Source organism: Macrobrachium nipponense, chromosome 26 (genome assembly GCF_015104395.2).
Source record: "Macrobrachium nipponense isolate FS-2020 chromosome 26, ASM1510439v2, whole genome shotgun sequence".
Taxonomy (NCBI): Eukaryota; Metazoa; Arthropoda; class Malacostraca; order Decapoda; family Palaemonidae; genus Macrobrachium; species Macrobrachium nipponense.
In genome coordinates this window covers 22986708-23012851 of record NC_087215.1, presented here as the reverse complement: position 1 = coordinate 23012851, position 26144 = coordinate 22986708, and the positions used below count along the sequence as shown (strand labels likewise).

The 26144-nt window shown below is 37.6% G+C and overlaps 2 protein-coding genes across 2 annotated transcripts; both read left to right on the top strand.

Moving 5' to 3' along the window:
- Nucleotides 1-1430: 1430 nt before the first annotated feature.
- Nucleotides 1431-18203, top strand: LOC135200069 (transcription factor A, mitochondrial-like). The gene is made up of 6 exons (XM_064228342.1): nucleotides 1431-1587; nucleotides 6528-6673; nucleotides 8400-8502; nucleotides 10023-10227; nucleotides 11216-11340; nucleotides 18065-18203. Exons 1-6 carry the CDS (start codon nucleotides 1508-1510, stop codon nucleotides 18162-18164), a joined length of 759 nt encoding a protein of 252 aa, XP_064084412.1. The 5' UTR covers nucleotides 1431-1507; the 3' UTR covers nucleotides 18165-18203.
- A 39-nt stretch (nucleotides 18204-18242) lies between these two features.
- Nucleotides 18243-26144, top strand: LOC135200068 (uncharacterized). The gene is made up of 3 exons (XM_064228341.1): nucleotides 18243-18924; nucleotides 19265-19287; nucleotides 24945-26144. The coding sequence occupies exons 1-3, from the start codon at nucleotides 18243-18245 to the stop codon at nucleotides 25122-25124; spliced, it is 885 nt and encodes a 294-aa protein (XP_064084411.1). The 3' UTR covers nucleotides 25125-26144.

The following is a 26144-nucleotide window of genomic DNA, read 5'->3' as shown; positions in this document are numbered from 1 at the left end:
TAATAATAATAATAATAATAATAATAATAATAATAATAATAATATCATCTGGCAATCTGGTCAACAAAACTAAAGTTCAGATAAAATGGCAAGACACTTGCATAGAGAGAAAGGACAAAAAGTGAAAAATGTGGAGGAATTCTTCAAGATCCTTTAAATTTTGTATTGCAACCCTTTTGAAGACGAGCTGTTTTTCATCACAGCTTCTTAAAGGCCAAAGATCTACCGTATTGCATATGCTTTAAAAGAGGCTATAGCTCAGTTTTATCTCCAATTACCTTCCGTTACTTCTTTCGAATGAAGTCAGGAGTGATTGTGTTTCGCTAGCAGTATTCTTCGGTAACTAATTGTGATTAGTTTTAATATCATTTTTAGAGTATGCATCCCTCAAAATTGGAAAAACGGTCTTATAGCAATGTGATTCTTGTGTTAGCTTTACGCATGTAAATAATAATAATTTGCTACTTTGAGCAGTTTACTATGTTTTTATTCAATAAATATATAAAACTAATTTTATTATAGTTAATCATAATAAAGTTTGTAAAAAGTTGTCTACTTGATTCATATAAATAATTATTAAATAATTTTATTTGAGACTGTATGGCCTATTCATTCGTTATGATTTTAATTCATGTCATTAGTAAATACTATCAATAAAGCACATACGCACACGTCCTTGGGTAGTTATAAGGTTGAGTAAGGTTTAGTTAGGCCTGTCTCCTGTATTTTGATAACATTCAACCGTTATCTTATCCAGTTGCTATTTGTTCCTATAAAAGGAAAACATTAATAAAGTTTTACTAAACAAAACCAAATACTTAAGCTCTAGTTAACTTGATCTAAAGTTGGCACTTTCATAAAGATTTTTTTCGTATCTTTTGACGATTGCATGATGCAGCACCAGGAAAATAATGAGTTAGAAGAGTCTAGGTGCCTAGCAGCCAGTGTAGTTCTGTTTTGTTTCGAGTTTAACGACGTTACAAAGCGTAACAATCAATGAGAATGCGGAAGTTGTGGTGCAAATTAATTTACATTGTTACGAACGGTCTGCGATTCCTTGATGCTCCGTGCTTTGGATGTGCGCTGAGTTACATTTGCAGCAGGATCTAAATGATATAGATATAAAATATTCTTTCATTCAGTGTCATGTGCATCGGTGGAAAACACAACGATTTTATATATTTCCATGGCAAATAAAGGTTTTTAACTGATTAATGCCTTTATCTTGTTTGCGATTCAGAAAAGCGAATCCCGAACGAATCACATGATGACGGTAGAGCCAAATAAAGTATAACCCTGGTTATGAAATAAGTGGATTGTTTGATAACGATGAAAGTTTTACTATCAAAGTGGAATTGAAGGCATAAATATTTACCTTCATATACAAGTAAATATTCATAGAAATTAGAAACAAAAAAGAACAAACCTAATAACACCGTAGCCTCTGTAACATTTGACATATTCTCCGTTTGTTTTCATTTAAGAATCAAAGGAGGAGCCAAACATCATGGCCCTCTCCCTTGCGCGGTTATTTTCATCACGGCTAAACCTGTCGAGGACGATACTGAGGCCTAACGTTAATTCATGGTGAGTCAGATTATCATTTTGAGACATGATAATTAGTGTTGTTTGGTTTTTTATGTCGCAGGTTAATGGAAATGATTACTGTAAGCAATGGAAATGTTAGCCTTTACCGCGATGTCGAGCCCGTGCCGAGTTACCTACCTATAGGCTAATTATACCTAATCAGTTTTATTTAGCCAGTGCTTATTATGCTGTTGGATGTTATTAATAGATTTTAACGTAAATAAATAGCTGATTGAAGGGTCACAAACTTGTAGGCTGTCGATCATTCCTTCTATTTTATTGGACAGACAACCGGATGGCTTGCAGCTTAGGCCTGGTCTTGGTCGGGTACCTATAAGAATGCAAGGGAAGGTCTTGTGATTTTTCAATATTGTTATCGCCGTCATCATCATTTTTAGGTATTTGGGTAACCCAGTTTTATTATGAGAGCAGAACACAATTTATGAAGGCTAGGCTGACGTAGGCTAAGTCAGATTTACCCTAGAAGCTTAGGCTATAGGGTAAACAACCGACTGGACTGGCCAACTCACTGACTACTGCGTGTTTGGTCACCCTCCGAAAAAGTACTTTAACACATCCTGACACTGGAGATGGTCATCAGTCATGAGTTGGTGGTGAGAGACGGAGCTAAAGACCTCTGCTCTCCTTTCGAAGTAAGTATTTTCTCCAAAGTTAGAAATTAAGGCCATATTTTAAGCTTTAAACAGAGGGTAATGAAAAGGGTGGCCAACACAGGCCCACAACACCAAAACACTTTCAAAATTTTTACTTGCGATTAAAAAAAGTTTGGAAGATTGACGCCATCTCGATGTTTGCGGAGTTGCTTGTGTCAACAAACTTCCCATTTCCTGTGATAAATCCGCACACCACTTGTACCCATAGACGCTGGGGCACTCATCATAACAATTAAGTCCTGTATTATGACGTCACGACATCTTGACTTTCGTACCAATTGTAAATGAATTGCTATACTCAACTTTCTTGCAGAACAGTTTACCAGTTATTCATGCAGATTGTCATCAGCTATTCATGTAATTGATATAATCATAATGCGCATATATAGGTATCTTTATTATTTACTTTTTGGATATATGAAGATGATTTACTGCTGGATTGCCGCCGTAGTGTGACGTAATCGCTTTTGCTCCCTGGGCCTCTTGTCTGTTTTCGCCCCATAAGACAGTGCAAGCACGTTTTTTGGCAATATTTCTGTAACGGACACTCGTATCAGATAGAGATTTTGTTATAGTGTATTACACCCAGTGCCGTAATTTATAAGGGTATCGTGAATCACTAATCGTAAAGAATAATGACACTTGTCCTTGTACCAAGAGACAAAAACTCCATTATCCAGAAATGGATACGAACACAGCAGTTAAAAGCTCCACCTACCCTCTACCCCCACCCCCACCGCCACCCCTGTCCTTCTTCCTTCCTTCACCTTCCCTTCTCTCTGTCTGAAAGTTACTTCAGTTTAAACTTATTTTGTATGATTTTTCCATCTATCTATCTAATAATAGTTTACATTGGTGGATATATCGAACGATTCACTCTTAATTATAATTTAAAATTTCATCGTGCATTTTATTTCACATGGAATTCACTATTGCCCATTGGTATGTGTTCACCCTCCAATCTGGGTATAAGACTTACACAAAACGTGGAAATGGGTGAAATTAGCCTATGTATTGGAAGTATATATACATAAATATTAAAGCAATTTTATAATTATTGCATTACTATGACAACTAGAATTCATGGAAACAGTTTATAATAATGCATCGGCGTACCTGTGAAGCTCCACTAATGTGGTAACAATGATTTTGCCATTCTTAGCATGCAAACATTAAAGGTTACATTTATTTCTGGCATACAGTTATTAAAAAAAATCAAAATACTAATATAGACTTAAATCAATGAAAAGTGTTAGAAAAAAAAAGAAGAAGGTGATGGTTTTCGGTAGCCAGATGTACAACAAGGTTAGAAACATTGGATTGTATCTACTCTAGAAATATCTGTAATTTTTGGGGGTAATTTGGTTGCAAAAAAGGGATAATAGACATGAATTAAATAAACATTTTGAAGTAACAAAGTAAAGTTAAACTAAATAATGCGTAAAGTAAACAATTAAGGAAATAAAGCTTTGCACCTCACAAACAGTATCGTTGTCTGCTGCTCGTAACTGTGTTTGTGGAGTGAGCTCTTAGGAACCAGGAACAGCAATGTGGTTCAAGTGCAATTTGGAGTGGATTAAGACCAATAATGTGTATAATTACAATCAAGTAAGCACTGTGGAGTTTCAGTTGTGATGGCAGTAAGGATAAAACCATCAATTACAAGGTAAATATGAATTCGGTTCCAACCATGACCCCAGGAATAACAAGTTTCATACTTTCACTAATATAGGAGACAAAATGTTGTTTTATTGTGCGGGTTACAACTGCAATCTTGAGAAAGATCGAAAAACGTTACATATATACGCTAACATTGTTCAAATGAGTGCTGAGAAGGCTGTGAAAGATGGTGGATTGTCTGTGATTAGACCGGCCAGCCTGACGATAGCCGCCATATTGGATTTCAAAACTGCCTTGAAAACATATTTTACGAAGAGCGTCACATGCTTATTTTAGTTCGTATGGGGCTTTCATATATCACATTATGTTGACGAAACTTCAATCTTTGGAATGGTATGCTTAAAGTTGAAATTGTATTCTTGTTTCACCAATTAGATATCGAGTGATTAAAACCCGGCCAGCGTGTTGACGACGGATCGTCCGGGATTGTTTACCCTATAAGAATGCAAGGGAAGGTCTTGCAATTTTTCATTATTGTTATTGCCATCAACATAATTTTTATTTGCGTAACCCGGTTACATTACGACAGCAGAACACAATTTGAGTAGTCTAGGCTGATGTAGGCTAAGTCAGATTTACCCCAGAAGCTTAGGCTATACTAGCCTATCAGTAGGACATTATTCTTCCAAATTAACATATAAAATAACGTTGTTGCAAATTACAGTGAATGTAAAGGAGATGGCCGCACAGATTTTGTTTACTAATGTAATTTGTTCACTAAGCATAGAAATGGATGTGTATATACTAGGGTGAATGACTGAGGAGCAACGCAGCGGCCACTGATCTCATAATGCTGCCACCTTCCCGAGAAAGTACAGGCAGTCCCTGGCTAGTGATGGGGGTTCCGTTCTTGAGACGCCTCATAAGCCGAAAATCATCGTAAGCCGGAAAATCATAAAAAATCCTAAGAAAACTTTACTTTTAATGCATTTTTTGTATTGAAAACTCTGTAAAGTGCATTTATATTACATTTTTAATAAAATAAAAACTTTCAAATATTGATTATTTTGCAGTTTTGCAGTCTTATTTCTTTCGCTAGATTGGTGTCATGAGCAGCGTAACCCTGGAACGTGTCGTAAAACTGAAAATAGTTTCTGGCGAATGCAATTGAAAAGCGTCGTAACCTCGGAATGTCGTAAGCCGAACCCATCGTAAGCCGGGGACTGCCTGTACTTGAATTTGCTGCCACGACCATCAGTCAAGAGTTGTGGCCTATCCAAGTAGCACACGAAGACCTCTTTGCTCCTCTCAAAGGAAGTGTTTTCTCCTAAATTGTAATGGCATAATTCAAGCACGTTTTTGGAAAGTTGCTGCATTCCTAGAGAGGTGGCTGCTACGTCGTTACTTGGTCATTTACCCTAATAGGCTACTATACATTAATTTACCAGCTTTTTTTTTTTTTTACACATTCATCCCAGTGTTCTGCAGGATATAGTTAAATTTCCTGTATCTCTGTAAATTCCTTAAATGATCTTGCCTGCCCTGCATTATATTCACCCTGTCATATACTCTCCAGCCAATGTATTGTATTGAAAGGCAGTATCTTTGTGCATTCTGTTGCTGACATTTACTGTGACAGCACTACCAACAGTGATATGGTAAAACCAAAGATTACTACCATGCTCCTCTGGTTCGATAACTAACAGTTGAACGCAAAAGGGCACAGTGTTTAGTATCAACCTCTTGAAGATGAATGCAAAAACACAAACAGAAAACAGCAATTGTCTTAAATATAAACAAACAGAAACACAGCCAAAAGCAGTAAGTATTCCAGTCAGTGACTGACAGAAACCAGGTTGCGGCAGTAGTTTTGGTTTGTCATGTTCATATCTGTAGGCTTACCTAGCTAAGGCTAGGTCTAAAATCCTTAGCGACAACTGGCCACTATAGCTCATGTTTGGTAACATTGCATAGGCCTGTTTTAGAATATTCTTTTGAAGCTTTACAACCCAATTGCATTAGTTCGTACATCTTATCATAATTGAATAGCCTAAGGTATGTGCTGTGGGCTAGACTTGGTGGCTACCAGCATATGAAACTCATAGGTTTCTCTATGTTTTTCCACTCTGGAAAATATGTCCCAATTCTCTTGTGCCCAAAGCTATGAAAACAACACATTTGTTTTTATGAAACAGATTGGCTTTTTATAATGATTCTGATGTTTCACGTTTCAGTTTTTTAGATAATTTATTGACATCTTCCCCATAGAAGAAAGCCATAGCTTAAGAGTCAAGTTAAGTTTGGCAGCTACAGAGTTCCTTACCCAGTTAAATTTGGCTTGGTGACTTGGATAACAGGAAACTTTGTTGGGTTAGGTTAGGGAACCGCAATTTGTGTCCATGTCAAGAGGTTTCCTTATTTCTTATTCATTCGGCTATTAATTAGGGCTTGCTATAGGCTTGTAGAGATTTTACTTAATTTTTCTCTGCAGACATTGAATTTTCATCCTCTTCTGCTGTGTTGCAGAATTTGATTGTCAGTTATAACTGAATTTTTCAAAGAAACTGGAGGCATACTTAAAAGGTATTGTGCCATTTATGGTGACTTTGTTAATAGTGATGTGCTTCTTATGTTTGTTATTTATAGGGTATTACCAGCCGCTACAAAGAAAACTGTAGCCGAGGAGCTCGGTTTACCTCCCCCGCCAAAACGACCAGCCAGTGCCTACTTGAGATGGTTAAGTGAATTTCGGGACAAGTATCAAGTGCAGTATCCAAAATTGACCTTCATGGGTATGTACTTATCTACCATGCATTTTATATTGTAAATAAATATATGATTATATTTTTAGTTGTGTAAATTATTATGCTGATTACTATCATCATTTTTTTGAATGGCAGCTTTCTTGTAAAAGATTTTTGTTTATTTCCCAAGATTCTGATTGCAGGTTGTAGGTACAAAAGACAAATTAAAGTTTTTTTTTTTTTCTCAAAGCAATTTGTGTGTAGCAGTTGATATGGTGGAAACCATTATTAGTGACTGAGAAGGCCTCTTAAGGTCTTGGTTTGGATTCATTTCACTAAATTTACAAAGTTTTTGTATAATAGTTATTAACAAATAACTACTACTGTACTTGCAAGCTAAACAGAATTTCAATTCTGCCTTGGAACTGGAATACTTTGACTTCTTGATGTATGTGAAGGTTTTGTTCTGAATAACATAGAATAATGTGAGTTGTGCATGTTTTATTTCCAAAAGGTATCAAAGTACAGGAATTATTTGCATTCCAAGACTAGGCAATTTCATTACTATCATACTTCTCATTGGAGAAACAAATCCACAGTTATGTAAATGTACATATATTTTTAAATTTAAATATATGTACATTTACATAACTGTGGATTTGTTTCTTCATTTGGAGACTCTTGCTACTATGAGGATTTTTTATTACTTCTCATTAATATAACAGAAGCATTAAAGGGAGAAATAGGAATATACATTCAAACAATGCTAACAGTTTTTTTTCTTTTTCTTCAGTATATTATAACACCGTTGTCAAATTGAGAAAATGAGAATAACTAAAACAGAAAATCATGCCTTTTAGAAAAAAAATATTGATGTGGGGTAGACAACTTGATTTTGGGGGGAAAGGGGAGGACTGGCAGCTTGCTTCAGCTATGTATATTAACTATTATTAGCAAGTGAACATTCTCATGTGTTTCTTTTTATTCAGTAGTTCAGTATTCATCCATGTTGAAGAAATGCTGAACATGTGTGGCAGTATAAATTCACAAAAGCATTTTCATTACTCTTTTTTCAGTCCTAATATCCATGACATTAACGACAGTTTTCAAAATGAGACTAAATGTCAGAACGTTTGTAACCACTTTTTTAAATGTAATTGTACTTTCACATATACCAAGGTATTCTAATGCATGTTGTGCTTTCACTGAGATATTAGTAGTACAGTAGTACTTGAAATGATGCTTCATTTAATACTATGAGGTTTTGGTTCAAGGAAATAGATTTCTTAAAAATTGCTTAGCAAAATTACTTCCATTACCACTGCTAGCCAGTCACCTAAGAGTTATCAGTATCAGTGCATAAAGTTAAGAAAAATTAGAAGAAAAAATTATGTATGTGAGTGAAGAAATTGATCTAAATTATAGTGGGACAAGTTAGAGAAGTGCTACCTTCACAGCTCACTTGATAAGACTGCTAGTGCTTCTCTCAGCCGTACAATATTAAGAAAATAATTGGCCTCATGTTCTGTCAAACAAACATAAATTTTTCTTTAATAGTACTTTATTGTGCATTATTTCAAATCCACATAGATCAAGAAAGTCACTGTGATTAGAATAGCATTACAACAGTAGTTTACAATAATTATCAGAAACTATCAGATCTTATTGTCAGAACATTTTGAGACTTGAATTTTCTAATCATTTGAAATAGAATTACTGTGTAATTCTATTTTAAGATTTTAACAATTACTGAGAACTCTTTTTCTTACAACAGAGTTGAATAAGAAACTTGCAGAAACTTGGAATGAATATACTCCTCAGCAAAAAGAGAGATGGGTCTCTTTGTACCGGCATGAAAAAGAAGGCTTTGATCGAAAGTGAGTTAGTTATGAAAATTTCTATAGGATATTTAAATCCTAGGTTTTACATGGTCTGACATACTAGGTTTACCCAAGCTATATGGCGACTGTTGCGATTTTTGTTCCCAATACTTAGGTCTGCATTTGTTAAAACTCTGTCCTCTCTTTAACAAGGGTTGGAAGCATATTGGTACCATTCATCTTTGGATGATGGACTCTGCTGCTTACTGAACTTAATTTCCTGCTTGGTAAACAGGAAGATAGGTATCCTTAGACCTTTCCTGACTATGGTTCTTCCTAGTGAACCAAACTCAGGCACCGGGCTCTATCAGCCTCTCATATCAGATGCCAGGCAGTATAGGATCAGAAAGAGTTCCCTTACTCAAACCCTTGACCAGGAAGTAAATTTTCCAGGAGGTGATGGAATGTCTCATTTCTCTCTTACCTAAGGCAATGACTGTATAAACCTGGTACTGTATATGTGCATAACTTCATGTTCTGATTCATTCAGGACATTGCTAGTGAGGCTCCTTACAAAAGAATAAGGTTCATATAGTTATATGAATAGATTACAAACATTATTGATAATGTGCATTTTTTCCTAGGTCTACAAACCTGAATAATTTTTATCATAATCTCTCCTGACCATCCCCTCATTTGTTCCTGTTTGCTGAAGAAAAGGATGTTTGACAGTCATGGGAGTGGACAGTACCCTCACCCTCTTACTTTGTGATAGACAATTACTTTGTAATCAAGCTGCAACAACTGGATCAACTTTTTCTGACAGTATATCATTATAAAGAACTTCTGTTTTGTATATCCAGGAAAAATGCAAAGCATCTTAAAGATTTTCCATTTTTAGTTCTTAAAAAAGTATTTAGGAGCACCAAACAATTGCACAAGTATGTCAGTCATACAGCATTGCTGGCCAAGCTGGTACAGCAATACAACTGATTCCTCTCTTGATCTCTTCACAGAAAAGTAGATGTTTTTGTGTGCCACAAGCTAGAATTTTAAATGGGATAAATAGAATAATTGTTTTTATTATTTATTAATAAATTGTATACTTTCTGCTGTATGTCAAGACCTGAATTTTGCATATGACTTATTGCAAATAGGAAAGGGCTTGTACAGTGTAGGGTAAAGCAATGAAGGTTCTATATGTGCAGGCTTCAAAAACCCAGGTTTCTTTTGTCTTTTGATGTAGCTAAACATTTTCATGCACAGGGTTTAGACCTCTTATTCAAGGCCTTGTGAAACAGTCATTGAAAACTTGACAAATTTTGATTCCTTATCCATAGGTATTTTCATACACAGAGTTTAGACCTCTTATTCAAGGTCTTGTGAAGCAGTCATTGAAAACTTGACAAATTTTGATTCCTTATCCATAGGTATTTTGTAGTCATATGAGAGAAATTATTTAAGTATTACAGAAATGCTGTATGGATTTTTTGCTAAGAGTTGTTGCTTCTTTAAATGTGAAAGCTTTTTCAAGGGCTTTTTATGTTAACCCCTATTGATTAAAGTATATTTTACAGGTATGAGAAGTACATGAATAGTTTAACACCAATGCAGGTAGAGAGCATAAACAAGTTAAAAAAGAAACGTCTGGAAGACAAACACAAACGACAAGTGAAAAGGGACAAGAAAAAGGACAGTGAAGAGCTTGGCAAACCTAAGCACCCAGGCAATGCATTTACTTTATACTTAGTGACCCTAGATCGTGGAGGTGCTACACTTAAGGTAAGAAGTACCAAACTTGAATTTCAGGTTTAAAAACATTGTCAGTATTTACTTCTTATTGCTAAGTCTTCCCTTTCCTCAAATGATAAAATGTTATGGACATTGTTGTTAAATGTGTTTTATTAAGTTATGAATTTTAGAATCCTTATTAGTTGGAAGCATTTTAATAGCATATAAGTGGTTGTTTTTAGTTTAGTTTGAAAGTGCTTTTATATTTCATGCACAATAGATGAGCTGGAGCTTCTTAGGGTTCTTTTAATGAGATAGCTCTGCTTTCTCAGATGTCCAGGGTTTATTGTAAGGCCATAGTATTCTATGTTTCATGTAATTATCTTGGTTTTTATATGTCAAATGATATAAAGTAAAGCAAAGCAAAGCAAATTGTAAAACAGAATTATTGATGAGGGTAGTGCAGCATGGGAGGAAGTAACAATTAAATTGTTTACAAATATGAAAGTTCTGCAAGTTCTGTATTTTAAACATGCGTTAATGAACTCTTAATCAGGATGCATCAAAAACAAGGAATCAATTTCATCAACTCTTGGCTACAATGACTAGCTTATAGTTATTTTTCTCTTTGGTGAGAGATCACTTGCTATATATGTATTATTTGCAAGCTATGGTTGATTGGTGACTATAAATGCTTAAAATTTTCCTGGAATGTAGGGGAGAACTCTAGAGACAACCTACTTGCTCCTGTAGGGCAACTACGTGATGTTATTTAATAGTACTTCCCTTTAGTTTTCTTATCCCGTAAAGTAGATTATTTTGACCTCGATCGTTGTTGTGGCTGGTTTTATTTATCCAATAAAATTAAACTTTGTGATTTACCCTTGCATGTTGATTGCCATAATTTTCCATTATTATTTTGAGACACTAGTTCCTTGTGTAAACCTAGTTTATAAAAACATTAATGGCAGCAAATGCAGATAAAATGGGTTAATGCTTGCAAATGGGACCGTCATAAATTTAAGTTTTTCCTCTCCAGGAGTTTTTGCATGGAGCAGCTACTAGATGGAAGCAGCTGCCTGAATCGGATTTAAAATATTACAAGGATAAGGCAGCAAAGGCGCGTGAGCAGTACCAAAAAGAATTACATGAATGGGAATTGAAGTAAGTTATTCAGTTGATAATTATCAACTTTTCAGTATGGCATTGGGACTGCAGTAACTTGGTTGTAGAATATGATAAAATAAACTAGGGTATTTTTAAGGAAGAACTTTAATGTCAGTTTTATTTTCTTTTACATTGTCTGGCATGTGACAGTATCAATAGCCTAAATTTTTTAGTCGACACATTTGCAGCACCACCACCTTTTTGAAGAGGAGTATTAAACATAACATCAGCAGTTGTTCATACACGGAACAACCCTCCGGTCTTAACAAGAGGATAATTTTCTAGGCCAGCTGGAAACTAGTTAAAAAAATCAAATTGTAAAGCAAGGAATGTGTGGCATCTGGCAACTTGTGTATACTGGTCACCGACTGGGTTTGGAACCTCGTAATGCACCAGTCTTTCTTTGACCTCCTTGGAGAGCAGTCGCTTTTGTTCTCCTTCCAAGCCGGTTGCTTTGTTTGCCCATGATTTCTTTTCAGTGTGTTTGTGTGTGATTTGTTATCATGGAGTCCGACTCTTCAAAGCCTCATCAACGCACGTGACTGGGCATTCAAGGTTCTCTGTGCTCTAGGTTTTTGGCTGCTTCCATTACAGATCCCCATATGACATGCAGTAGGCGCCATTCTAATTTTTGTACAATTACTAATCCTTGTCCAGAATGTCATTGCTGGCCTAAATTGCAGTGGAGGGCATTTTACAAGAAGAAGGAGCATCAGAGAGTTTCTACTAGTCCTTCTTGGGAAGGTTTTTCGCCTCCTCGTTTGAACATTTCAGCATTCCCCTCTTCCACAAGCGTTCCCCCTGCTTCTGTGGTACCCGTCTCCTTTTTCTTCCATTGATTCGTCATTAGAAGCATCGTGAGTTGCACAGGATGATAGTTTAATGTAGCTCCCTCTCTCTTCTGCGGTATCCAATGTCTTTCCTGGGAGGGAGGTGGCTACATCTATTTGATTTATTTCAGAGTCAAAATCAAACAAGATGCCCACAGGGTTCCCCCCTCCTTGGATGACCTTCTCTCGCATCTCTTGGAGGCTCGTACACCCACGCCGGCTCCAGTGGCAGTCTCCCCCACCTCCAGGCCTACATTACTTTGGATCTTGTGTGCTGCCTCCTAGCACGACACCTTTACCAACGTTGACGCTTGCTGGATTGCCCTTTATCGCTCTGCCAGTGAGACCATTGACCAATGCTGCCATTTGAGATGTTGTGGTGTCTCTCCCAGCATCCTCTTAGCCTATGATGTCAGCTGTGATGGCATCTCTTCCTCCTGTTGGTATAATGTCATCTAGTTCGTCAGTGACGTCATCTCTTTCTCTAGCTGAGCCATCGGAGACGTTTCAAGCTATGTTCAAGAGGCTGGACTCTTAGAGGTATTTTGCTCTCCAGCAAGAAGAGCTGCAGAAGGAGTGAATCTTCCCCACCCCCTTCTAGCAAGAAATGTCGAAGAGGGAGAAAGCTTTCCCCCATTCTCCTGCTTCTTTGTCTCCCATCTCCTCCTTGCCCTCGAGTTGAACTTTGGAGATTATGGACTTTGTGGCATCATGTTCGGTGAGTGAGGAGTGCATCGCCGACTTCTCTACAGTTTTGTAGCAAATTTTCAGACAAAAAGACACAAGTCAGGGTCTTCATTCTTTTTGTGTTTGTAGCAGTGTAAAACAATTTTTATGTATGAAATGATCATTCTTCCGTGGGCTAGGCATATAGCATTCTTTCCCTTTTGACCAGAGCATTTAACTAGGCAGAAGCAACAGAAATCTTGCGTTTGGTTAGCTGGAGCAGCCAAGGTTAGGTTAGGTCTGAGACAGCTACCTCACACTTCCTCTTTGTAGGTATAGTTGACAATAGTCTTGAGTAATGGGAGGATGTGCCTGCTGCACTTCCCTTCTCATGCTTGTAGAACTACTTCTAGCAGAAAAGGTAGGTTTAGCAGGCCTTACAGCCCATCTGACTGAACCTTTCTCCATAGAAAGAGTACAAGCATATTTCATGTTTGACATGCTGAAGGGAGTGGAGAGGTCCATCTTCGGAGAATTCAGTGTCTTCATAATTGAGAGATTGAGTTCACCTTTCAGACGTGAAAAGCTTGACATATGGCAGCATGGTTCCTCTGATGGCATAGTGGCAACATAGGGGTAGTTTTCCTTGAAGTTTCAGACTTTGGTGTGAGCTTGCACAGCAAGGTAAGGTTGGCATCAACTAGGTCCTGCAGATGTCTGTTGGAGTTGTTTATGGCAACCTGCTCATTATCTGCAGCTTGGTTGTACTCTTATCCTTCTTGACATGGGAGACCTTGCCTAAGTGTAACTTTAGCGTACATTGCTCCTCAGGCTGAGGAGCAGTATTTATATGTAGAGTGACTTAACAGCAGAAGGCCCCATTTTTGTGATGTGAATGAGATTTTAATTGAGTTAGTCTCCTTTCATGATTAAAATGCCTCTTCTTATTCCTCTGACATGACAGTGTGACTACAGAACCGCCTCCATTTGTGTGGCTGAAAGTTTTTGCTTGTTACCTTCGGTTTATTCATGTGGCTGCGAGATTTGTCTCTGCAGCACACTAACTTATTTAGCAGGCATGGTGGCACCACCTCCCTTCTGGTAATATTGGTGGTACCTCCTTCTTTTCTGCCTGCAAGTTTTTCTAGCCAGTTTGTTTCTTCTTGTGCTTGGAGACTTCTTCTTGGAGAGTATGGCTTTGTGGCATCATTCTTTGGCTGGAGCACAATGCATCAGGGCTTCTCATTTCTGTTTAGAGCATTGGCTTGTTGGTTTTATATAATTTGTCTGGCTAGGGAGCACCACCACCTCCTTCAGCCTTGAAAGTTTGGCTTGGTGGCACTGCCTCCTTCCTGGAGAGTTTGTCATGGTGTCACCATCTCCCTCCTGCTTGGGTGTTTGACCTTGTGGCACCACCTCCTAAAGAGTTTGGTCTGAGGTTTACGTACTGCTACTGCTTGGGAATTTTGCCTGGTGGCATTGCCATCTAGTATGTACCAGGAAGCACCAACATCTTTCTGGCTGGGGAGTTGGCTTGTCACCACAAAACTTTCTTTTGGCTAGTTGGCAGATTATCACTTGAGTCGTGACTTAAGTTTTGAACATGGTCCTTTTTTCTTCCTGGAGAGCGTTTCTTGCATGTACTTTGCTTTTGGTAAGAAAGTTTGACTGCTTCTTTTTTGTAGCTTTCAGCTTCATGGTTCTGTATCATTTCTTTTGGTGGCAATGTTTGGTTAGGTAGTGACACTTTTCTTCTGCCTAGAAAGTCTGGCTTGGTGGTGCCACCTCTTGACTTGGTACCACCACCTCCTGTGAAGAAACATGTGCACAAAAAGTCTTATCTGCCTGGCTTGGCAAAGAGTTTGGCATCATGACCGCTTTAGTTTGTTTCTACCCAAGAAACTGTATTTGGTTTGTAGCACCACCACTTCTTTCTGCCTTGAAAGTTTGGCCTCTCCTTTTCCTGCTAGGAGATCTTGGAGACACTACAACCCTTCTTTCTGCTTGTAATTTTAGCTTTGTGGCATCACCATCATCTTCAGGCTGGAATGGTTATACATATTTTTAACACCAACCCTTTTCATCTAACCACAGTATTCAGCTTAGTGGCACCTCATCTCTCCTCCTGGCTCCACCTCCTCCTCAGAGTTGGAGAGTTGGGCATGCTGGCACCACCTCATTTCTCATGCCTGGAGTGTGCTGGTGGTACCACCAACACCTGGCTGAAGAACTTTACCTGGATTGGTAGCACCACCTGCTTCTGCTGGAGAGTTGGGGCTGGTGGCATCACCTGTAGAGTGCTAGTTTCAGTGGCACCTCAACTCTTTTCTGCTTGGAACATTTGGCTTGTAGGCACCACCACTCTCCACTGGGAGGGTTTTTGGCCTGGTTGCCCCATGAGCTCCTCTACCTGGAGAGCTTGGCATGGTGGCCAACCCCCTCAACCATCTTTATTCTGCCAGAAGAGTCTGGCTTGGTAGGGACTCTTCAGTGTTTCTGGAATGCTTGGCTTGGTGTGACCCTTTCATTCTCCTGTCAGGAGAGTAACTTGGCAACTCTTTTCTTCTGCTTGGAAAATTTGGCTTTACTAATACTACATTCTCCCACTGTTTGGCCTGGTAGCACCATAGCCCTTCTGCCTAGAAAGTTTGCTTTGGTGTCATCACAACCTTTCCCGTACCTGGAAAGTTTGGTTGGGTGGCAACACCTCATTTTGGCTAGAGAGTTAGTCTTGGTAGCACCACAAACCTCCATCTTCATGGAACATTGGCTGGGTGACACCCATAATGATTTGGTTTGCTGGCACAACCCAATGTTTTCTAGCTGAGGCCTTTTGCCAAGTGGCAGTGGCTGGGCACTAGATCCTTTATGATTATATAGAGTAACTAGCACGATACCACTGACATAATTTTGTTGCAATGCTATTATCTTCTGGCTGAAGAGTTTTGCCTAGTAGCAACACCCTGGAGAGTTTTCTTGCAGCACCACCGTATTCTGCTGTTTGCCAAGTTTGGCTTGGTAGCTTTACATCCTTGGAGATTGATCTTTGGCACCACATTTATTCTTCTGTTTGCAGAGCTTGTTCTGCTGGGAGAAATTGGTGTGGTGGCATGGCACATCAATAAATTTGCTTGGAGAGAGTGGGTGTATGGCACTTTATTCTTGCTGAAGTTCAGCTTCAAGGCTCCTCCTCCTTTTGGGTGGAGACACTGGCTTTGTGGCAAGTACATCCTTTTATCTACCTTGAGAGTTTGGCTTGGTGGCATCACCACATTCTGCATGGAGAGTTTGGGCTGGTGGCAATCTCCTGCTTGGGAAGTTTGGCATGGATGCATGTGCTCCTTTATGTTGGAATAACAGCCAGGTCACAAGCTTTGTAATATGTATTGTTTTTCTTGTGTTAGGAGAACTCTTAGTGCCTGCAGCACAGCACCTCATAAAGCTGAAGAGTTTGCCTTGCTTGGAACATCACCCATTTGTCAAATGAGTATTAGCAGCAGGAGTTCCCCTGTAGTTAGTGGGGAGCTTGAGTTGAGGGCACTATCTGTCATCATCTGGTGGAGGGAGGGCTTAGTTGTCATACTTTCCATTTTGCTGAAGCCATCATGTTTGGCAGGAACATGGGTAGCAGTTCTGTGTTTGAGAAGTTGGTGGGTAAGTCAGGAGGGCCATCTCTTTAGAATTCGGCAGTATTTGCCGGCAGTCTTCCTTCACATATGAGATGATGGCACCCCTACCTTCTCCCAATAGGAGTTTGACTTGGCAGCATCTCCATTCTTGTGGCTAACAAGCATAGCTTGATAGTGCTATCTCCCTGGACAGTTTGACCTGGTATCACTGCATTTTTTATTCTGGCTGCAGAGTTGTCTGGGATCATCACGTGGTTTCTGATGACTTTGCTTGATGACAAGATTGGGTATTTTTTCTTCATATTGCTGTGTTGGCAGAAGCACATACTTTCTTCTCTGGCCTCAAATACTTTGCATCAATTCTTTACATGAACATTTTTGCATGTATGACAGTTTAGTTGGATCCCACTATGAAGAGTAAGCATGAGTATGGATAGCCCACCTTTTGTTGGAGGTAAGCTTAAGTCATAAGTGGCATAACAGTAGTTGTCTTGATTGAGACTGGCAGGAATTTATGAATAATGGTACAGCTTGAGCTACCTGGATATGCTTATAGCAGCAGCAGTTTCATTTTCAGACTGATATACTGCCAAACTGTAGGCCTAATTGTTCAAGTGAAAGGATGGCAACATAGCAGCAGGGGGATACTCCACAAGTGATTTACCACTAGCATCAGGTTGCTGTTAGTTATCACTGAGGCTCAGGACAGGCAGCTGGGTTTCTGGGGCTTTCTTTGAGTTGCTTAAATAGCAACCTATAATTTTCCTAAGCAGATGCCACTGTCTCTTCCTCAAGAATTGATGACTTTAAGTATACTTTTCTACCATTTCTTCAGAAGTGTTCTTGGTTATACATTTTTCTGCAAATCAAAGGTAATCACACATAAACATTCCAGCCGGCATTAAAGTACTTTGAATAGAATTCAAAGTGACAAAATGCACATCATCAAATAGCAAGTACACCCATTTTCCAGGGGGAAAGGAATCATGAAAATATACCACTGCTTACCTTAAATATGAGTGAATGGATTAACAGATGACAGTTGCCAGTTGAGAGAGAACCTTTCACCACGGTATTCAGTGGAACACTAAAGCAGGGTATGTAGGCAACGACTACCTGTAACCACCATTTTAATATCTGAATTGCCAGCAATTGTTACTGCAGTTAAAATGGTTAATGTTTATTGAAACAAAATTCCTTTATAATTATTAAAATAGGGCTAATATTCTTAAAACAGACTTTCATAATGTTTCAGTCTAACTAACAGTAAAATGACCCCCTACCAGTCAGGGGTCCTACTGAAAGTTAGTGTGACCAGATGTTTTAAGAGTTGGTTGTGTTGCTCTGCTCAGCAGGATTTTGTTTCATCATTAATTTTTTTAATTCTCATACAGTGAAGCCGATTTCTTGTGATAGTGCAATTATCATTAATTTAGCATTTTTTTCTGTCAGTGGTATGCTTGCCACATATTTGGTTAGAAGTAATAGAGTTGATTGGGTGCTGGACACATGTTATTCTTTCCTTTTAAATGAAAAATATTTTTGCAACATCCAATTTTTAGTGAAGCTTCTAATTACTTCCCTTTTGATTTTCAGGATGATAAGAGCTGGAAGATCTGACCTGGTTCGACAGCACCAGCAGCTGGAAGACCTGAAGCGTATCCCAAAACATAACTTCAAATTCCCAGATGAATAGGGACTCCCATCAGGTGGTAGGGAGGAAAAACCAGTCCAGAAACGTAGGCTTCAAAGAACTCCGGAATTGGCGCAAACAATGGTTGCTAGAGTAAAAAATTCTTCTCCGGTTACAGCGATGAAAGCGTCAAGCAAGGATATTAAAAGCAAGAAGCCCAAACACGGACAACTGAAGCGTGGTGCTGACACTAAACTTTTGGAAGAAAAATGTTTGTTAGTAGTACCTCACAAAGAAAGATTGGGAAATATGACTATCACAGAGCATATTGTTAGTCAAGATAAAACACAAGGGCTAAGTCAAGATGAAACACAAGGGCTAAGTCAAAGGCAACTTGCATGCAATGATCTTTCTAAATATGCCTCTGGAATTTCCCCTTTGCCACCTGATAATGACTCTCATTCCATGGGGAACAAATATTTAAGGTTCTTAGAAAAGAGCAGAAAAAGTGCTGTCGTAGATTCATACAAAAAATTTGTCATAACTATGGGACTAAATGAGCAGAACTCTAAAAAAATGTCAGGCATTTACAATTTTAGGTATTTGAAACTGGAAAAACCAATTTATAACTCCATACACACAGGTAAAATAAGGCTCACAGAGGGACAAGAAGAAGAAAAATCTGACCCCATGCATAAAGTGAAAAACAGTGGCTTGCTTTTCAGATTTCATAATACTGCAAGCAATGGAAATTTGGAATCTGCCAAACTTGAACAGCACTGTTTTGAAGATAAATGTGGCAAGGAAGATAATGGCACAAAAGGTAACTTCCATCCTTTTCAGCATGCTCGTGTAGAGTTAGAACCTGTCCCTGAAATAATAATCGGTGATAAAATTGACCATAATTTGTACTTGCAGCTATCTCTTTCTACCTCAAATGACGATTCCTTTTTTATACATAATCTTAAATACTTTAAAGTACATAACATGTGGCCTTTGACAACAGTCTTTCATGCACTTGATTGTAAAAATTTGACATTACTAGATTTGATAGTAAGTTTTTTATTTATCATTATTGTATATTTTGCCAGTTGAGTTACTTTTGTACTGTGTTTGTGGAGTGCCCTACTTATAATTTGCATGTGATATATACATAATTCCAGGTCTATCTTTGGAACGAAAGCATGTAAGTATATTTGTGGATTATATACATAGTCAAGCTTAATATACTATTTGGTTTATTTATCCTACATAGCCAAGTAATGAACTTTAGATGGCTAAAACTTAGTGGTTTTTCAACACTTCTTCATTTTCCTTTGGCATTACGTAGCTTTTAACCAACTTTTATTTTTTGGTTGAAGTAGCTTTCAGCACATGTAAGTAAACTTGTACTGAGCCAAGATAAAAACATGGACTTGCGTGTACCGAGCCAAGATAAAAACATAGCAAATAGACAAGCATTAATGCACAACTTGGCTGTACAGCATATATATATCAGTGACAATGTTTCAAAGTCAAATTCAGTTCAACAGAAACTGAACCTCAGTAAACCAGATGTTGAAGATAAAAAAAAAGAACCGATTTCATCAATATTTAATTGATATTGTAGATCATAGAAGTGGCTCTGGTATGATTCCTTAAAATTCTAACTTAGTAATACATTTAGCATGACTGGAGACTCCTCCAGCTCATGAAAAAGTCAAGGTAAAAAATTAAATGAAGGGCTTTGTAGGTACCGTTGATGGCTTGGTTAAATCCACTAAATCCATTTGAAACTTGGCACTACAGCAAATGACAATTGTAGGGCAGACTACAGGGGTGTGTATTATGAAGCTCATAAAAGGTATAGCCTTTTCATTTATTATTTTAAAGGATCTCCCATGCAAGGGAACTTAGTCTAGAAACTAAGAAATGTTGGTCAAAACAACATTGAATACCCAAAACAAGATCCAAAGACCACAATGTGGGTAGCAAAGTGCTAAGGTTTGTAAGCATACTTGTAGAGCAGGAACAGGTAGCTTAGCAGGAGACAGTATACAGACATTTGTTTGTTTGTATGGTGTTTTTATGTTGTATGGAGCCGGTGGTTATTCAGCAACGGGACCATATATACAGACAGTTATCACCCAAGACAAGATACGCTGGTATGTGGGGCCTCGAGAGGTTTAGTTAGACATTCCATTTTCAGCTAAATGCCTACTACTGAAAAAGGAATTTGAAGGATACCCTTAATTAACAAGGTTAGGTCAGTCATACAATTTCTATTCCAAAAGCCAAGATGGTTGCAGTGTTGTCTTATATTTTCTTTCAGTTCTGTCAGTGAGGCCATGAGTCTTACTGAGCATCAAACTTGATCCCACAATGGTTGCTTTCACGAAGATGCACCATTTATGTTTCGAGTCCTTAAAAAGAATCCTAAATACAGTCCTTGGCTAAGCTTTACAGAACCTAGTACTGCGGAGAAAGTTATGGAAACCAGACATCACAGTCTGATAAAAAAATTGGTTGGAGAAAATCCCTTGTAAACATTCCAAACAAAGACAACAAAACCAAGGTTGTGTCCTGCATCTGCATAGCAATCCATTTCCTACAAAAATTATGAACAATTAACAATAAATAGCCTCTTTACCAAAATATCACATAGTAAAACACAGCAAATCCAACTAAATGATGCAAGGAAAAGAAAGCATTTTACAATTGTGTGAATAGACACCTGGTACTACTTACCTTTGCAAAATAAAGCAAGGGAATGGAAGCTCAGGTTTTCACATCCATAAACTAAAAATGTCATGCTGAATAATTTACTTCATACATCTAAAATCTTGTTGCTGGTCCTCAAACCTGAAATTAGTATTGTTAAAACAGAAATTACATGAGAAAATTTGTTTTTAGAAGGCATGACAAAGTAATTGTATTTGAACCAAACTGTATGATAATGGTGGGCACCTTGTTGGTAAGTAAATTAAACTTTTATTTTTATTTGGCGTAATTAAATTAAACTTTTATTTTTTTTTTTATTTTTATTTTTTTTTTTACTAGTGTAAACCCAGAAGAGGGCAAAGTTAATGAAAAGTTCAGCGTTACGTGCCTCTTTCTATACCTTTTAAAAGCAAAGTAATAAGTCCATATACAGCGTTGTCTTTGAAAGATTCTTATCCAGTCCACAAACCCTCACTCTTTCTCCACACACTTATTTGGCCTTATTGAAACAAAGGTAAGTAGATTTTGTTTTGCTATTCTAAAAATCTAAAATGGTCAGTTATTGAAGTCTTAATCTAATGTACAGTTTTAAGTATATATATATTCACTAGCTTATTTTTATTCTCTCTCAATGGAGTACATTAAAATCCACCTAAGCTCTCCAATGTCTGTCCTATCCATTATCCTTACTTTCCTTTCTCTGTACCATAAATCAATACTAATGGAAATCTTCATACTTAGCCTTCTATTCATTTACCTGTCAAAACGCCTAAACATTTTTCAACAAGGAGCTGGTGCCAACCAGCTTTCACTTTCCATAATTACTGCTTTTGCTCTGCCCATTTCCTCTTGCCCAACTTTCCACCAATCATTTACACTCTTGTTGAACACTGCTATCCCAAATTCTCTTGCCATACATTAAGAGTTCTTCTTAGGCCTTGATGTTTCTACCAACTTCATAAAGCAAGTAACATAACCCTACCACTAACAAACCACTTATATACATCACTTTCATGAATATAAACAACTGTACAGATCCCTGATTGCCATCCACATACATTTTGACTTTGTTACTATAAAACTGAAAATTGTCATTTTATATGGACATTTATAGTGCAGCTGGTGCTAGTTCAATTTTGGAATCAAGGTTTCAAAATCTGGCAGTCTCCATTATGTAGGGATTGTAATTAACTGCCCAACCACACAGCAGTCATAGTGTCAGTTTATCTTTGAGAGAAGTGTCTTTAAGGCAGTGCTTTCTTGTCGTGTGCTTGAAGGGCTAGTGTGTGGGGCTTTCCTAACCTTTAGTGTTTGGCTGTGCATTTTTAGCATGATGGTACCTGAGAACTCTGCACTTGCAATGATGACCTGTGTCATGCTTGCTTGGAGCATATTTCTTGTCTCCTTCCAGTGGGAGAGATATGGCGAGATAAGGAAGACACCAGAGGATATTGTCAGTGTCTTAGGACAACACATCTCCAGTAACTAATTTTTCCACTCCAATGCGGCCTCCTGCCTCAGTCCTTTCACTGACTGTAGTTTCCATAAGACCTACCTCCATGCAATAGGGGGAAATATTAAGGCAAACAGAGGTGGGGGATTCCCCCGATTGCAAAATTGGTTCCTAATTCTTCCCTGCCTTTGGTCCCATGTGGCTTGGTTAGATATCATAATTTAAACTTAACCTTTATCTTTGATGACAGTGAAGCCATCAAACCCAGCTACAGTTTATCAAGTTCCTGACTCCACATTCCATGGACATGGGAAGTGAAAGGGTCCCTACTGTGGTGGCTGGATGACAGGAACCTTTTGAATAGAAATCCCATAGAACACCTCTTCCCTAGAGATGTTGCTGTTCTCAGTGCATTGAAGATGGGGTGCAGAACATTCCTGAATGGCTTCATCTCAGGTGTGTGGAACCAGGATGTCATTAGCCTGCCGGCATGTCAACATCCCGAGATGGGGCTAAACTCACCTGCAACACAAGCCTTCCAAGATGAGTTGACGCAACACTTGGTGGTGCTTACAACTGACAGCACAATAAAAATATATAACATGAACAAGCAGGGAAGAAAGTTATCTCTTCCAAAGCTGTCAGAAGGTCAGCTAGTGAAGGCAGGGTGGTCTTCTCACCTGGAAATAGCAAAAAGGTTGTTTGAGGTATGGGGAATCCAGTAATAGACCTCTTTGTCACATGGTTCAAGAGAAAACTGCCAGTATTCTGTTTGCCTGTGCTGCTTTGGGTAGTGATGGAGGATGAAGGATGACATCCTACACCTGTGAGCTAAGCTTGATTTATATGCCTATCCCCAACTCTGCCTGATCCAGAGTGATAAACTAACTGATGGTCATTCCTAATGACAGGATGACCTTGGTGGTGTGAATTAAGGTTCCATGGATCTCCTCTATCCTGTTTAGTTCTTTTGTTATAAAACTGATACTATACCAGTGCAAAAATGAAAGACAAATAATGGTATAAAGTAACATCCTAAATTTAGGATAAAGATTTTGAATGTGATCCGAGTTCCAAATGTTAATTTACCATATTCCCAAAAATTTTGTTAACACTGGAACAGCCACAGATTAAAAAATTGCCTGGTATTAAATAAGTGAATGCAGACAGTAGCAATCAATATCCATTTTTGAGAATCATGTTTGTTAACAATCACAACATTGCATGAACAGTGCCTTCAATTTTGTAATGCCATTTTGCTAGACATGATGGCAACTTGAATGAAAGACTCAGTTCCTCAAAAGCAGCAGTCATGTTCCCATGGTTACAAGGTGACATTGTCCCAAATTAAAACTAACATATAAGAATTGAATAAAATGCAAAATTGTCTGATTAACGACCCCTCCCCTAAATCTTTCCCTCAGCTTTTAAACATTCTCATTTTTTGACGGGTCAATTGTGCAGCTTCTCAAAGCTGTATTAAAAAATTGCTCCTCTTTTCATAAAATCACCTAATTCCTGAGAGGACTCTTCACATTTGTTCTCTAGAGATCTGCCATCCTGGATTGTTTGGCTTTGTAGCAATTCTTTCCTTGGTTCTGGTAACCGCACAGGGAAAGCAAACGATATTAGCTTGGTGGTTATAGTACTAAATTTCCTATTCCCTCTGTCACTGTGGAAAAAAAAAATTAACTGCACTTCTACACAAGCAATAATGTACTTTAGTAGATACCAAGAATATTAGAAATGACATATTCCAGTACTGCAAATGCTACCAAAGCACAACTCATTCAGTTATACTTTCTATAAGAATAATTGATTATTCTTTCCTTTCACCTGATCTGGTGAAGATTCATGCTTCTCAATCCAAATTTAAATAGGACAAAATGAGCTATATTAATTATACAAATGTCCCGTCTCCACAAAATACCCAATTACACTTTTTCACTTCAGACAATTAGGTATATAACCCAACAGTATTATGCCTGTATATGCAGAATGTCAAACCTACAAAAGAGGAAGACTAGACCATTGCATTTGTAACAGTCAGAGATTCTCAGACAATACCAGATGTGAGATTACTGCGTATACAGCAAGAAACCCATGGAAACATCTATATACATTTTTTTATATTAAGAAAATTTGACAGTCTGTAAAAAGCTTGTTAATGCAAGAAAGGTTAATTTTCTCAATATGTATAACCTATCATTTAAAGGAAAATGTTTGCTTTATCAAAACATAAGGACCCACAAGCCAACATTCTTTTTCTATTATTTAGTTGTTTGGAAAATCAATTACATACTGAGCTGTAGTGAAGCTTAGTATAGTATGTTTTTAGCATACTGTCTCATCATTTAATTCATTAATAAAAATCTATATACTACTTAACATAGAAAACTAGTACTACACCGATAAAAATCTATACTTCTTAACATAGAAAACTAGTACTACTCATGTTCAATATGAAATAAAAAAATTTAATCGGTAAATACATCATCTCATTATCATTGTTTAACAAGTCCACTGAGTTAACATTCTTATTTATCATAGAGCTAGTCATCTCTTGTGGGTATTAGACCATTTATATGTTTAAAGTCAAGGAAATGATCAGATTCTTCTCATCCTGGCACTATAAAACAAATAAAAAAAATTCCCACCGATGTACTATTAATATTCTTCTCTTTTATCAGGTTGGTTCTGGTGGATTGGAACAGGCTGGGTGGACTTGTGGCAATGGACTAGCAATCTGCTCGATGAAATATTTCCACCAGAGTTACTTCAAAGAACCAGTGTATCTGAAAAAGCTGCCAATCAAAATCCCACTTGTAACAATGAATCCCAATCACCCAAAACAGCAGATTATTGCTTAAATCTGCATTCTGCGGAAAAACTGCCTGCTAAATCTCCTAAAACCGAAGATTAAAAGAAAGAATTTATGTACAATCAACATTATACAGCCTGTATCTTGTAGTTTGTGAACTTGTTTCACTGGATTTAACTGTAAATTACTTGACAAGAATGAAGTGTTTGATTTGATAATAAATGTTGAATGCAGATGTGAAAGATTTTAAAAAAATAAAGACACATGAATTTATGCATAGGGTTGTGTGTGGTTAGATGAAAACTTCAATATATATATGTATTGTGAATTACAGTAAATGTTCTAATTTGTTAGCTGTGCTGGTCTTCCTTCATGAAAAGGAAGAACTTCAAATGACTTGATGAACATCTATATATTTTTTAAATATAATTATCTGATTCTCTCCATTACCTAGTGTATTAACCAGATAATGAATTTTGTTCATTAACTTATATTTCCATACTTTTCTTACTGGGCAGGCCTTCTAAATAATTAAAGCAATAAAGTAACATAAGAAAAAATTACCTGTAATATGCAAAATGAAAAACTCTTTACCACATAAAATAGTTATATGGTACATACAAAAGTTTGACAATTAGAAAAATGAGTTAAATACCTACCAGGCAGACTAGGTAGGTAATGGAGAGTGGTAATGACCTATCAAAACACTAGAAATGTATTAGTGTACTATTTATTACTATGACTCCATCCAGCAGGAATGACCATGTGTGAATACAAGTTATGCCATCTAACACACTTCTCGCCAATACAACATAAGATCAAAATATGTACAGTATACAGCAACTAATGTGGTAAAGAGGCATGATAAAATAAGTGTTATAGTGTTAACTACAGCACTTGTCTACTAAGAGCAGTAAGAAAATGCTACGTGTACAGTCGACCCTCCGCTATTCGCGGACTCTGGATTCACAGATTTCTCTATGGACCGTACATACCAATATTCATGGGAAATTCTTGTAGTCCCTGTATTTTTCTATGAGAAATATCCACAAATTAATACTGAATTTTC